The 15562-nt window shown below is 40.8% G+C and overlaps 1 protein-coding gene across 4 annotated transcripts in view; it reads right to left on the bottom strand.

The window, feature by feature from the left end:
• NCKAP5 (NCK associated protein 5) overlaps positions 1–15562 on the bottom strand; it is a 718925-nt gene that overhangs the window by 398461 nt on the left and 304902 nt on the right. For all 4 annotated transcript variants that reach the window (XM_048483952.1, XM_048483947.1, XM_048483949.1 and 1 more), the window contains one exon: positions 11047–11110. In XM_048483952.1, the coding sequence (XP_048339909.1) occupies positions 11047–11110 (64 nt within the window). The remainder of the gene's footprint in view (positions 1–11046; positions 11111–15562) is intronic.

Genomic DNA, 15562 nt, shown 5'->3' with positions numbered 1-15562 from the left:
GACCTTTTCAGCTCTGGCTGTGACCTGGTACAACATTCTGTCAAATGAGACCCAGGCCCTCTGAGATTTAGGACAGGACCTGTAAGATGTAGCTGTTCTATCAGGTCTACAGTTGAGGGCAGCAACAGCTTCAAACATGTCTGGTTTCCTTTCCCCCCGCCCCCTTTCCTTTCCCAACTTTCCATCCCCTTTCCACCCTCCTTGTTTCTGTCCTTCTCTTTGTCCTTGTGTTTTGTTGATCTAAACTTATGAATGTGCTAAATTATTAATTTACTTTCCCTGTTGGTTAGTTGTATCTAGCAAACTGAGGCATGTTGCTGTATAATGAACTGCTGTTTTTAATTATAAAATTTATGCTGAAAGCTGTCCTGAGCCTGTTAGCAGGGAAGGGTGACATATAAACTGAATTAATAGCTAATTAATTAATTAAGTCTTCATGAAAATAGAAAGAAAGAAAGAAAGAAAGAAAGAAAGAAAGAAAGAAAGAAAGAAAGAAAGAAAGAAAGAAAGAAAGAAAGAAAGAAAGAAAGAAAGAAAGAAAGAAAGAAATGATTGCACCTCAAGGTGACTTTTACATGAGTTAGCATGACCACACAAATGAAATAAACAAGTGCAAAAAAGAAATAAATCCAACTCCTTGTACATCACTGTACAGCATGAAGCTCATCTTTATTCTTTGACCCATTAGAATTGTTTTGCTAAACTATTTTCTTACACTTGAAGCATTTCTGATTAGTGCATGTTATTCCCATTAGCTGTAGGTTGGATGATATGGCTGAATCCGATAAGGAAGAGTCCTCCCATGATTCAAAAAGCTGAACTATAAAAAACAGTCTATGAGGTTCTCCTTGAACTAAAAATGTATCATTTTTCCAACTCCATGATTCACCATTATTTCTATACTGTAAATTTAAGCTTTTGTTCCACAGGATACTTGAACTGGAGTTTTGATTCTTTTGGAACTTGCATTCAAAATACATGTCACAACTTGATTCACAGTTTTTTCAACACTTCCTGGAATCGTGTGAACTGTTAGAGGATTGCAACTCCAGCAGTGAAGGGGCAAAGAGATGGTGAAGCAGCCTCCACCATAGCAAAACATACGTAATGACACAATAACCTTCAGAATTTGGAAATGGCCACAACTTCATCAGTACAGAAGCTGACACAGCCTCACCACAGCATGGAGTGATAAATCCCTCCACTGGCTGACCCATTTGCCAGCCAGTGTATTCCATTCTGATGGGTAGTGAAGATACTGTGGAATGCTAGGTTGCAAGATCCCACATGGACATTTGCCACTGTGTGGTTTCCCCTGCGACTTGAAATGAGAGCACCTTGACAGTACCGCTAACTGGGTATGTCCCCCATAAGCCCTCCCCCCCAATCCCTTTAGGGAATCCCCAAAGATGGGGTAAATACCCCATCTACCCCACCCCAAAATTTTGACCCATCCCCATGCTGATACCACCCTACACAGTTGTGACAAGATACAAAATAAATCAAAAGCCATAAAATGCATAGAACATCCAATACAACAACCCCCAAAAAATGTTCTGTTAAAAGGGGCAAGAGTGGGTGGAGAAAGCCACAAGGCTGACTGAGGCCAAGGTGTGGCAAAAGTTAATATCCTGGACATGTGGTTTGGAAGGACAGCCCACTCTGGTGAGGTCCACCAGCAAGAATCCCGCCCCCAGCCACACCAGGATGAGCCTAACTGGCTGAGGGGCCTGGAAGGAGGTCAAGGAAGGCTGGGAAGACAGAGAAATCCGTGCGTGTGCGGAGGCCTTCCAAATACACAGAGGCCTCCTGAATGTTGTCCAGTCATGCCACCAGAGCAATCTACATCACTTCCCTCAACAGCTCCACAAGGCCACAAAATAGATCCCAGGTAAGTCTGGAGCCCACTGGCTTTGTTATTGAAACAAATCAAATGTGTACAACATTTAGCCAGGACTCTTGTGTGAGTTAAGTAAGATATTCAGATGTGCTTCTCTACCAAGATGCTATAGAGCCCTCAAATATGAAGGGATGATTGGCATAATTCTGTTGGGGTAATCTCAGATATAATCCTAAATACACTTTCCTGAGATTAAGTCCCATTGAATAAACCTGAATAGAGTGACTAAAAGTTGTTCTAAAAGGAGCCGCATGGCGTAGTGGTTAAGTGCTTGAACTGCCACTCACACGGTCAGGAGTTCGAGCCCCCTGTGGGTCAGATATCCTGGCAGCTGGTTCATGATCAACTCAGCCATCCATCCATTCCTTGGTTGGTAAATGAGTACCTAGCACATAGCTAGGGGGTAAAAAATAGCTGGGGAAAGCAATGGCAAACTACCCCACAAAAATGGCTTGCCTATGAAATCACTGCTTGCAGTGGTACCCCAGGGTCGGATACGACTGAAGGGGAAACTTTACCTTTACTTTAAAAGTTGTTCTTTTGGAAAGTCATGCTGCATCTGTACAACACTGCACATTTTCTTCCCATATATAGTGTGTTTTAGATTGTACATCAATGCATAGTATTCCTGAATGTTTCCATCCAACAGAACAGGCTTTGCCTGAAATCCCATAGTGTTTTCTCAATTGAATTATTTACAATTGTTTAATACTTCTTTGAATTGATATGCTTATTAGTTACATTTCTTATGTAGAGTGTAAATTAATAAACAGCAAACTGCATCTTGCTCCAGTCTTTCCACACTGGACTTTTCCTTTGCCTATCTCATCTGAAATCTGACATCAAGTGTAGTAACTCATTAAAGCAGATACATTCATGCACATTTCTTGGTCCTCCCAAATCCGAGTCAACTTTGAATCCAAATTTCCCATTAAAATGTTGCTTAGGGGTCTTTATGAAGTATAATGATAATTAAATATCTGCAAGCATATTCTTCTTTCAGTTCAAGCATCTTTGTAATACAATCAGTAAGACTAATAAGAGGCTCCAAAATTAGCACACACTTCTTTGAGAGCTAATATAAGACTTAACATCTACTAGTACAGGAACTATGACATTTTCCATAGATGAGGAAAGGTATACATAATCATAGTATCTCACAGAAACAGAACTGTAAAATTAAAATAGAAAGGGAGAATCATTAATTTTTTACCATCTATTCTATTTTGATAGCTAAATTATTTGTTTTTCTTTCAATGTATAATAGTCTATGTATTGTTGAAGGCTTTCACCGCCGAAATCACTGGGGTGTTGTGGGGTTTCCAGGCTGTATGGCCATGTTCCAGTAGGAGAAAACTCCACAACACCTCAATGTATATTCTAGTTAATTCATTATGTCTCTTAAAAGGAAATAGCATCCAAAATGGCACAGCACAATATATTTTAGAGTCCCCCCCCTTTGTTCAATTATTTTCTTTCTTTTTTTATGAATCTCCATATACAAGCCTTCTTCTCAAAAATTATAGTACAGCAGTGATAGGGATGATCACATTGAAACTCTTAAATATAACTGGTTTTCCTATTATTAGCACCATCTGAGCCTGTTGAAAATCTTAACCAGGGCTTTAAATTTTCCCATGAGAGATTTAAATTAATTAGTGGTTTACATGCTAACAAAGAATCTGATATATTCATAAATCAATCTAACACCAGAGGATTACAAAACGGGAGGAGATATATTCATCTGGGACCTCATATTCAGTTAACGTGGTGTGTTCCTACAAAAGGGGGCAGGTGTGAAATAGATGGACACTGAGTAGAAGGCATGATAATCACTTTGTATCACTTAAACCACAGCAGGGAACACAGAAAATAAGGGCCTCTGGCCCACCCTGAATGAAATCTATGCCAACATGAAAGACAATATTACACAACTGATTCCACTTTAAACATCATAAATAAATAGCTTGAACAGCATGAATTACGCTACAGGCCAAGGAATACAAAAAACACAAGCGTTAATATAGTTAGGACTCAGCCAGGATTTTTATAGTGTAGTATATCACTCTAAAGCCTTCAAATTAGTAATGTAACAAGAACACTGGAAATCTATTTTGTGATTGAATGTGAATCATTACAAGTTCATGTTGCTGATTCTATCTCCTAAGTACATTCAAGGTTTTCAGCCCCATCCAAACTCAGAGGTGGCGGGCCACAATGCCGATGCAGCACCACCCCACTGCCTCCAAAGAGGCTTTTTGGTGACAAAGGGAGCAGGGGAAAACCCTGAAACCTTCCTGTCACCAAAAAACCCCCATAAAACTGACAGGACATATGCTGCCGAAAGGTAGATGTAAGTCCGAGGGCTGGTGTGCCACGCTACTGGTTCTCAGTCCTGGGAGGCAGTCGATTAAAGTCAGCTCCACCCCCAGGAATGCCCTGGCCTGCCCTCTCCCATGCTGGCATCTGAGCAGGATACCAACACAACCCCACCACAGCCAGGACTTCCGGGTTCTGCGGCAGTGCAGCTGTGTGACAGGAATCTACTAGCACATCTTCCCATCCACCATGGTAAGCACTCCAGGTAGGGCAAACACGCTGGCACAAGTGCATGCCACTCCCTCAAGCCCTTTTGACCTTTCCCCCCCTGGATAGAACTCTTTGTTTGTTTTAGTGAAACTTACTCTAATGTGGTCAGCAATCCAGCGATACCTTATAATGTTTTTAAAAACTATCAAGACCCCCAACAGATCTTAAATGAATTAAATTCCTTTCAACAGAAATCATTTACATGTTACTATCTGCTAAATTGTGGCTACTGAACTGGGCAAATCTAAGAATATATATCACACGGCAGAAAAGTGATCTAAGAGTTACTCCCTCTGCCAGAGGAAGAAACTTTGAAACTATAGTATGTGAAAGCACCAGCTACTAAACTCTAATTTTGAGCACCCAGCCTAATTAAAATTTCCAAGATTATTTGGGAGATGGAAACTAATACAGTTAAAGACAGGCAACATTAGTTCCAAAGCAGTTGGGGGGTTAACTCCTGATTGTGGACCAAGCAGCTTTAGGAGCTAGCATAGGGCACTTATACCAGCAGGGGAGGGCAAAGTGAGTGGCAAGCAGGTCCATGGAATGCTGTCAGACTTACACCATGAAAAACAGTGGCATAAATCCATTTCCTGTATGGGGCTCTTTAGGCAGCAGGAGGGATTTTGAATTTCCCTCCTGCCTGTGCCACCTGGAGCCTCTTTGGAGACAGCGTGGCAGTGCCTTCACCACACCATCTCTGGCCATAGCACAGCTCCCCCTGCCCCCAACAATCTGGATTGTGCTATAAGTCTCACACCAGAAGTCCTTAAAATTAGAGTTGCTTCTGTGGTCATCTCTGGAAAATTACAACATTTCTCTCTGTGTGTGTTTGTATGTTTTTCTCTCTCTCTCCGGCCAAGTTTAAATTATTTTAAATTTTTTTAGCATACTTTAATGTAGAAAACTGATTTCAAAGTCCCTTGTGAAAGGGACTTGTGTGTTGCATTTCAGTATACCATGTAGGCAAATATTTAAGTTTCTGATGAACTATATAATGATGCTTCTACTGAACCAGTAGTTAGTTTCATTATAAAGATGACTCTGAGGAGGTCACTCCTGAGAAAACTTTCACTTAAGCCATCTGATCTGGGCATTGATTTTGCCTAGGTTACTACAGTGGACTCTACATGACTCAAGTCACACAAACCATGTTCTGGCATTCACTATTGGCAATTTTCAGGCTTGTGTAATCTTATACATTCCTTTCCAGCCTAAAAATCAATCACTTTGGCTTTTGCAGTTCACTCTTATATGTCACAATGCCCAAGCCTCAAATTATAGTCTACTCTACACTCTTCAAACTAGAATTCTCAACCACTGTATAATCCTGGTTATGAGGTTAAAAACAAAATTTGTGGGTTTGATGTAAAACAACCCATAATTTATCATGAAAGCAAAAGTGACTGATCTTCAAGCTGCAGAGTGAAGTTCCCCACAAAGGAAGGAGACTGTATGTTTTGAAAGATTTCCAAGAAATAATTTCATAACTGCAACCATGGTTTGCTTCATGCGAATTGCACCTATGGGTTTACCTTTGAATATTGTTCAGAAACTCTAGCAGGTCCAGAATACAGATGTGGAGGACCATGGAAAAAAAAGATTTTAAAAATATATGATGAAATAGGCTTAGAATTTTAATTTTAAGTGTTTCTGTATTACGTGGTTTTGTTTTGTTTTAAGTAATCAGTCTTCAGCCTCAGTGAAAAATGTGTTTTAAGGTATAGTTGTTCTTCAAAATGTATAGCATCAAGATTATGCAACAATAAAAAGTGGGAGTCCCCAACTTATCCAGCCTGTGGGCATCTTTAAATTCTGCCACAAGGTGATGGGTCCAAGCACCAAATGGCTGCCACAGGAGGCAGAGCCAACCTCAAAATGGCCGTTGCAGGATGAGCCAACCACAATATAGTCAGGGGCCAAATCCCCACCAGGAAATTCAATCTAGATCAAACCAACTTCGAAAATAAACTGCACCTTTTCATTGAGGTTTCAACCTCCCCACTGCAGCATGTTTCCAGAGATGACATCTAGGCCTATCTTGGATTCAAGAAATGTAACAATCCCCACTACCACGCGGTCGGCTTGGCGGGTCTCTCCTGATTGGCTGTCGTGCCATGTTGGGGCGGAACCTTTTTTTTCTCCTGCAAAAACATGCTCATGTTATGACATCAGCACATCTCCCCCGCCGATCGTTCTCTTGTGCTCTCACTAGAATAGCACAGTGTGCACTGATTGGTTGTAAGGAATTTGTGTCACGCTCCATGGTGGGAAATTTGAACCAGGATTAGACCCCCGATCCTCCCCTCTAAACTGGATCAAAGACATGTTTTTTGAAAAAGTAGTATTTTCAAGCAGGTTCGGCAAAGACGCAGGATAAGGGGGAGAATGAATGCCAGAACCGGGATGAACCCTTGTTCGTCGATCAGGTAGTGGGGAGTTCTTCCTGAATCCTTGATATTTCGTGTGAGTATCATGCGATTAATTGACCGTGGGGAATTGGCCAGGGAGGGAGGAATATTACATATAACTCTAACAATAAGTTCCATTTAACAGGTTGGCTTTTTAAATGAACATATTGTTCTAAAATATTTTCTTGCATATACACAGCTTATCTTCAGTCACACAGTGAAGATCCTCATGCTGTGGTGAAAACTATTGTGAAAGCAATATGTTTTAAGATAAACTGCAAAGCCAATTAGATCTTCACATCTTTTAAGTATGTATATAGTTTCAATGTGTGGTGTACCGCTTAAAGTGTTGAACTAGAATCTGCAAAATCCAGGTTCAAATACCTGCTTGTGCCATGAAAGCTTGCTGGATGACCTCGGGCTAGTCACACACCCTCAGCCTAGTTTACCTCACAAGGTTGTTGTGAGGATAAAATAGAGGAGAGGAGAATAATATAAGTTGCTTTGAGTTCCCACTACAGTGCAAGGCTGGGAATAAATAAAGTAACTAAAATGTACATGGTAACACATTTTAAGAGTTCATTGTTTTCAGTATTTTTTTTACTCAGCATCATGATGTGATGCTGGTTCTACTGCAACAACCAAATGTACACTGTTTACTACAAAAGTTGTTTTCTATTTTAAATTTTTTTAATAGTGCTGCTTTGCCAGTAATCAGGGCAGTTCATCTGGCCATTTCTTAAGGAAGGGTTTCTCCCTTGCACGAAAAAACAGGGAACAGGAAATTATGCACTATCAATCATTACGATTTTGTTTTGATACAATGTTTTCAGATTGGGGTTTTTTAATTTACTTTTTTTACTTCTTAATTTAAATTATGTATTTTGTTATTGCATTTTATGATTAGTAGTGTCTGATCAGAGGTTTTACAAGTATGCAATACCAAATATTCAAGTATTTCTGTCTTCAGTTAAAGCACAAGCGTCTACTTTTCAGTCTTTATAATTCTCTCTTTGTTGTTACCATTGGCTGACTGGTTTCTGCTGCAGTGACTCCTGTACTACCTGGAATGGACAAGAGATTCTTCCACCCTCCTATCTTTCTTGCACGTTCTATCATTGTGGACAAAATACAACAGCTGGGTGCAGTGACAGCAGAGATTAGCAAGGAACCTTTTGTACAAGGAAACAAATCCAAAACAGCTTATTCTTAACACAACTCATGCTGAGAAGGCAGCCCTGTAAACTAGCTCTTATTTTTGCAAAGGGAAGCCAAATGACAGGCAATGGGAAAGTGGGAAAAGCAGAGGTCAAAAAGTTCTCCTACCATATGCTCTTGCCACAGGGCCCATATATGATAACAACATTGCTGGTGGCAAACATTACCATTAAACGTTGCTGGCACTGCTCTCAACTTCAAATGTTCCCCTGCTACTTCTTCAATTTGGCTTAATGAGAAATACTAACCAGGAAATGATGTTCCTGGGAAAGTTTCCACTTCCCATGTAAACTATAGCTTAAATTCCTGCTACAGAATGGAAATATACAGCACATGGTGGTAAAGAACTATCAGGAGTAGACTTCATTACAGCACAAATATTATAATTGGATCCAATTAGTTCTGAACAAGCCAATGGAATTATCTATGGCATTCAAGAACTCTTCTGAGACTAGCAGTACAAATCCAGAGCTGAGTTGCACCATTCTAAACCCACTGATTGACTTAGAAGGGAGTGACTGTGTTCAGAATTGCACCATAACATCTTCCACCACTGCTAGTATTCGCACAATAGTGACCCAAAACAGAGAAGACAAATCTACAATAATGTACCTGTGCATATTTGCTAGTATTGAATGAAAGCATGAAGCAGGCTTTGGAATTCAACTCAAACGTTTATTCACTGGTTGCACCATCAGTGGGCTAGGACTTATCACTGAGTTCTATGAAACAACAGGGTAAAGGAACAGGCAACAGGGTTCTAAGGTCTAGCTCTGATGCTGCTGAGGCAGGCCACACAAGAGGTGACACTGTGAAAGATGCTGGTTGCAATTAGCATCCTGCTGCTGTAGCAGCTGCTGCTTACACAGCCTCTGCTAAAATCCTGCAAATTGCCTACAGCACTGCAGCTATATCTGCACTGGCCAATCTGCATGTAAGTACAGTTAACAGAAACATCTTCCCCAGAAAGTGGTAAATCCTTAAAGCTGCACCTAGCAGGTACTCTAGCAGGTACATATTGTACTTAGGGGTTTTTCTTGTAAACCTATTTCATACATACTAAAAAAAGCAGGCAGGAGAGAAGAAGCATTCACACATCCCCAGAGTGAAAAGCAACGTCCTCTCTGAGCCAACTGGCAAGAAGGATATAATAACTTGCGCAGCCTTACCATTTTCTTTAACATTGCTGAAACAATCCTAATATGAGCTACAAACTGCTCATTATGAATCCCCCTTCAGGGAAGGGTGACTAATGAATGAATGAATGAATGAATGAATGAATGAATGAATGAATGAATGAATGAATGAATGAATGAATGAATGAATGAATGAATTTTTAAAAAATGATCTTTAAGCATGGGTCATTTGTTGCTGACTCCAGCGTATTACACAATGAACCCTGATTTCACCCATATTCAATATTTGCCTAGCACACCAAAGTACCAAATATTGTGGTTTTTCATTAGATGGTAGGACAAGTATGCCTCTTCATAAATCTATGGATACATTTTCACAACATAAATCTTCTTTTGATTGCTTCTTTCCAGAATTAAGGAGTAATTTTCCAGAATTCATTTTAAAACCAGGGAATTAGAGAGTGAGTCGCTCGCATCTGAAAATTGCATTAATAAAACAACATATGAACTAAAGCTAATGTTTGGCCACCATATGTGTGTCATTCAGGCTCTGTTTGTGTGAGGATGAAAAAGAAGTCTGAGACCTAAAAAGGAGATCTCTTATTTGCTCAAACCACAAGCGACAACTAACCTAGAAGGTTGCGTAAATGTTAAGCATCACCTGACCTGCTCTGGTATATTGTTATATGGTGAGGTGGCACCATCTCCAGAGGCTTTTAGCAGGCATCACAATCTATCTTATTTGCTAGGATTTTAAATGTGGCATAGGAAAACCACGTCTGCTTCTCACTTGCTTTGCAAATGACCCCTTGCTGAGGTCACTATATATCGATTGCAACTTGACAGCACTTTACACACACACACACACACACACACACACACACACACACAAGCAGGCTGCAGGCATGTTGTGGTTACTGATAAGCTTTCTTATGCTTAGTATATTTTAAATTTGAATTTGTAGGCCGCCTTGAGCCACAAATATTTTAATTAATAATATATTCAGCTGTCTTTGGTTGGTAAAGCGTGGTTCCTTCATTTGTTCAGAACTGGATTGCATAGGACTAGTCCTTCACATCACCAGCTCAAGACACACCTATTTGTTTGATTCCTACACTGTCTATTTGCTTGCTGGTATACAAAGGAAAAAGAAGTAGAGCTTTCTTCATTTCTGGGTTCTGCTAAACATCTCAGATGACAGAAGAACCATCTAGATAGCTTATCATCACACTGAAAGATCTCATAAGACACTAAGTTGGTGTACAAAAAATAGCTGGGCAAGTGCAATAGCATTACTTAAAACCACCGTTACATGATAGCAGCAAATGCTAACTTTGCATTGTAGTAGTAAAGCACAAATGTCAAAAATAAGTGAAAACACTGATTAGAGAAAACAGTTAAGAATCTCCACAATCAATCTTTCAAACGTTTCCATGGTTTTCTTTGTCCAGTTCCCATAGACAGAAATGGGTGATTAATTACTAATCAAGTGTATCTAATCCCAATCTCAGATTGCCTATTTATGAGCCTAATTAGCATGATTTCTCACATAGTCAACTGCTGTCCACAGGACCCAGTATTAGGACTGATAACATTTTCCCAGGGTTCTCTCATATCCCTCAGAAGAAGATATGCTGTTCTTTCTATCTAATATCAGAATGGCCTCATTGGTGAAGTCATCCTATTTATTACTTTGTGTATAATCTTTTATTAACAGAACATTCAGATCTGAAGCCTGAATGGAGTCATGGCATTTGGAAATACAAAAGAGATTATTGCCAAAACTTACCATTGTTCCGTCACTCTTACTTTCCGCAACTTCCTGCTGTAGCCGAGCCACAGACAGCTTCTCCCTATGGAAAGAAAAGAACATGAATAGCAGCTCATTTTTCACTAGCAGGGGAAATGTAACGCTTATGAGCCTCTGTGCCATTCTTGCCCATCACTGTAGTAACCTCCTTGACAGATTTCAATTTTTCAGGCATATTTTCTAATATATATTTTAAAGGCCTCGTATGGTATTATTGGACTTCCTGACAGGGAATCTGTTTAATCAAAGCACCATTTATTTCTGTAAAATACAAAGAAAAGCGGCCTATGATGATGGCTGTGTGTGAATAGCTTGCTCCTGTTCCATTATTGCATATACTGTCTAGTTCATTGTCTATAATCTTGCGTATCAGTTTCATTGTACTCTGAAACAACTAGTTTCTCTCCTTTCACTGAATAAGTGAGTGAACCAGCGAACTGGAACTTTTGTAAAGAGAAGTCAGCCCCAATCAAATAACTATTTCAATGCTGATAATACAAATTTTTAAAGTCAAATATTTTGTACTGGTTCCAAAAGAGAACCTAAATAATTAGTTCTCATTCATTATTCCTTAACAGAAAAGAAGCTATATCTAAATATATCATGAGCACTCAAATAAAATAAGTTTCTCCCCCCTGCAAAAAAAGAGATAACATCTCGGTTTCTTCTCAGTTTAATAAGTCCCAGCATCCACAAGGCTGCTATCACAGGAGGCTGAAGTCAGACATTTGTGAAGGCCCTGAAGCTGCTTCCGTAGCCACTTCCCGACTGCACCACTATTCTCACTTTTCATAGAACGCTACAGAAGAACGACCATTGGTATGTTCTGCCCCTTGCCATGGAGCATGTCTCGTCTAAGAGTCCTCAAAATCCAGGCATCAGGACACATGACTTTGTCTTTCTGAGAATGTCCTTTCTCATGGGTGTATCTGTGGCGAGCCCACAGATACACCCATGAGAAAGGACATTCTCAGAAAGATTCAGCAGCATGGACAATATGATTTCCCTAGATGCAATATTCTTTGCCAACAAGCCCCACTGAGAAAGGCTAGATCAAGTACAAGGAAGGGACTGTGCCAGCACAGTTCTTTTGTGAATCAGTCTGTCAGGAGGGGTGGTAGGCAAAAGCCTGTAGAGAGAGGCATAGAAAAGCCTGCTGTAAAGAGATTTATGAAGATCCGCAGGATGCCTTAAGATTGATAGCCATTGTGCTCATAAAGTTGTGTTTTCAGACAGCAAACTAGCCTCCTTTTCTTTCCCATAATAGGTAGAAACTGGATGTATAAATTTGCTCCCATTTCCTTGCGTCGCCACAGTGTGATTGCAACTTTCATTGAATACAAAAGGAAATTACCAATAAATGATGAAAACAGTAAGCACTGCGTTGCAATTATTTTCTATATAGCACCAAAGATCTTACTGTGATATTTGTGTCTTCTGATTTTTTCTGTCTTACTTCTTGCTTTGGGTATACAGTTCTCTCATGTTTGATTACTCTTAACCTCAACACTTCATAAAGGTAAAGGCTGTGTACAAACAAGTGAACTGTTGAGGTTGTCTGGAAAACTTGCATTTTTTTCTTATGTACACTATTTGAAAATAAATTCATGTATATGAAGTTTTCAAAATTCTACAGAATTCTACAGAAGTTTTCAAAATTCTACACAGAAAGATCTGCGATGAGGCAAGTATTTTATTTCCTTTGCAAGTTCACTTGCTTGTTAATATCTCACTGTATTTTACTTTCTGAAATAAAAACATCGATTGTTTCACCATTTTTAATTCCTCACACTTATCAGTTATCAGTTCACCATTCCTAATGAAGTATTAAGATCTCAAATGTCATTCATTTTCTGTTCTGCCTGTTAAAGGGTTAAAAACCCATATTTCTTCACTCGAGTCCAATCATCGATTCTTAAAAAAAAATAGTGCTCTACATTTTGTCAGTTCATAGAATTCTATGTATATGGCAAATTGAAAATTGCATTTTTACCACTTCTGCTCTGCTTTTTTAATGGCACTTTGTTTAAAATGCTAGCAGATGGCAAAACTACATAATCCCATTTTACAGATTTATGGCCCAATCCAAAGAAGGGGGGGGGGCTGCTTGTTCAATGTGGCATGAACTTGCACCAGAGTCTTGACCCCTCTGCCAGCATAAGAGGCACCCCCACCAGCCAACAGGACAATACACTGGCACCCGGCTGCCTCTGAGCTCCACAGAAGTGAAACCCAGAAATGGTTGTACAGCAGAGGCGTAGCAGGGCCAAACTGCGCCCGGTGCACAGTGTGTTTTTTCCGCCCCCCATGGCCCCCCCACCCCCTTACCTTAGTTCCTTTTCTTTTTCTAGTACTTTTTCAGGCTGAAAAAAGCGGCCTCTTCATAGTTTAGACTAAAAACTGCCAGAGGAACTATACTTCCCAGGAGACCTTGCGAGCCCCAAGGTCTCCTGGGAACTGTAGTTCCTCATACTGTTTTTGAGCCTGAACTGTAAATAGGCCGCTTTTTTCAGCCTGAAAAAGTACTAGAAAAAGAAAAGAAAACTAAGGTAAATGTGGGAAGGGGGCGGGGCAGGGGTGCCGCGGGGGGCTGCAGGGGGGCCGCAGGGGTTGCAAGGAAAGGGGGAGGGGCCGGGGGTGATTTTCCGGGGGGGCCAGGCATGTGCCCTGTGCTGTACAGCTATGCTGGCATCCAATTGGACACCAGCATGGGGAGAATGGGATGGAGCATTCCCATGGGTGAAGCTGATGGTAGTTGGTTTCCACCTGGATTATAGAGCTGGGAACTCAGCAGCCGGGACCTTGTTGTGTGGCATGTGTCCATTTAGCCCTATGGAGAGCTTTCAGGCAGCTGTGGGGAGTTGTTTGTTTTTTCTGCCTCTCCATGCTGTCTAAAAGCCCTCTGGAGGTAACAGGGTAGTTCAGCAGTGGCACTGCCCCTGGCCCCTTGGCCTTTGGATTGGACTGCTTATCCTATCAAATGGCCAAGTTGTGCTCAGAAACAGCTAGCACAAAAACACAAAGCACATTGACCATTTAATATTTCCAGAGTCTTTAAGAATCCTAAATTCAGTTTGAGTTTTGTTAATAACATTTCACTTTCTGATATGATATGAGTTTTATTCTCACTTTCTTATCTAGTACTTTCATAGGGCACTCAACAGCTTTATCAATGCTGAAGAGAGAAAAAGGTTTAAAAACTGACATGGACTTTTCAATTTGATTAATAGTGCAAAGCTTTGAGCTGGCAAGCAGAATAAACATCAGGTTACCATGAGCGTGCTTTTGGGCAAAATTAACAATGCAATCCAAGCAAGAGTTACACCCTTTTAAACCCAACTCTGAATAGTTACATGCTAGTGCAGGCAGCAAATCATGGGAAGTAACAGGAACACTACAAAGCATATTAAAATATGCCTTAACTATTCTTTTACATTGAAAAGCATATTTGGAAGTTTGACCAAACAAGTGGCAAGAAAGTCTGGCACATATGGAGGAGCAAGATTTGAGTCCAGTTCGACCTTGTTAAAAGGAGTTTTGACTCTCAAAAACCGATACCTTGGAAATGTTGTTGGTCTCTAAGATGTCACTGGACTCAAATATTGCTTTTCTACGGCAGACTGACATGGCACTTATGAAAGTGGGTCTTTTCTTTATTCCCCTTCTCCTCAGTTGATTCCTGGGGCTGTGGAGTCCAAGTGAACTGATATTTATATGAGCTGGGGGAAGTGCACTGAAGATGAGGTAGAGGTACTATCACCCTTGTTACTTCATCCGTCAGCAATTTCACCCACTTTTCTGTACTCAGAGAACGACCCATTGGATACTCACCGTGAAGGGGTCTTCTCCTGGGTGGTTGTAGGCCATCTTGTTTGGGTTGTTCTCTACCGTCAATCAAGGAGGCAGGAAATCTGCTTTGGTCACTTCCTGTAGGCGGGTCGTAGCTGTCTTGCCCCAGTATCTGACTAGCCAAGGATCAGACTCACCAAAATGAGACAAGAACAATGGAACCACAACCAAACACACAATAACATGCTGAAAAAAAACAAACCTAACCTAACAACTCTGGAAGGGACCAAAGCTCAAAGGAATTCTCACAGGCTCTGAAACTCTATCTTGGAATGTTAACCTTGCAATTTTATGTATGAAACACATTACCGGAGAAGAACGAGAACAGGGAGGGCCAAGATGGCCTACAACCACCCAGGAGAAGACCCCTTCACGGTGAGTATCCAATGGGTCGTTCTCCTGGATGGTGTAGGCCATCTTGTTTGGGTACTCCCCAAGCAGTGACCTGTAGGGTGGGTTCTGTTAATCTCCGATAATGTACTCCAGGATTCTCCTTCCAAAGGAGGCCTGAACAGCATCCAGAGAGGTCAACCTATAGTGCCTCACAAAAGAAGAGGGGGTGGCCGCAGTGGCCACCCTACATATCTGTTCTAGGGATACGCGCTTGACCAAGGCTGCATTAGTGGCCGCACTCCGGCCGCACTCC

The sequence above is a fragment of the Sphaerodactylus townsendi genome, linkage group LG02 (assembly GCF_021028975.2).
Source record: "Sphaerodactylus townsendi isolate TG3544 linkage group LG02, MPM_Stown_v2.3, whole genome shotgun sequence".
Taxonomy (NCBI): Eukaryota; Metazoa; Chordata; class Lepidosauria; order Squamata; family Sphaerodactylidae; genus Sphaerodactylus; species Sphaerodactylus townsendi.
This window is presented reverse-complemented; position numbering and strand designations above follow the sequence as displayed.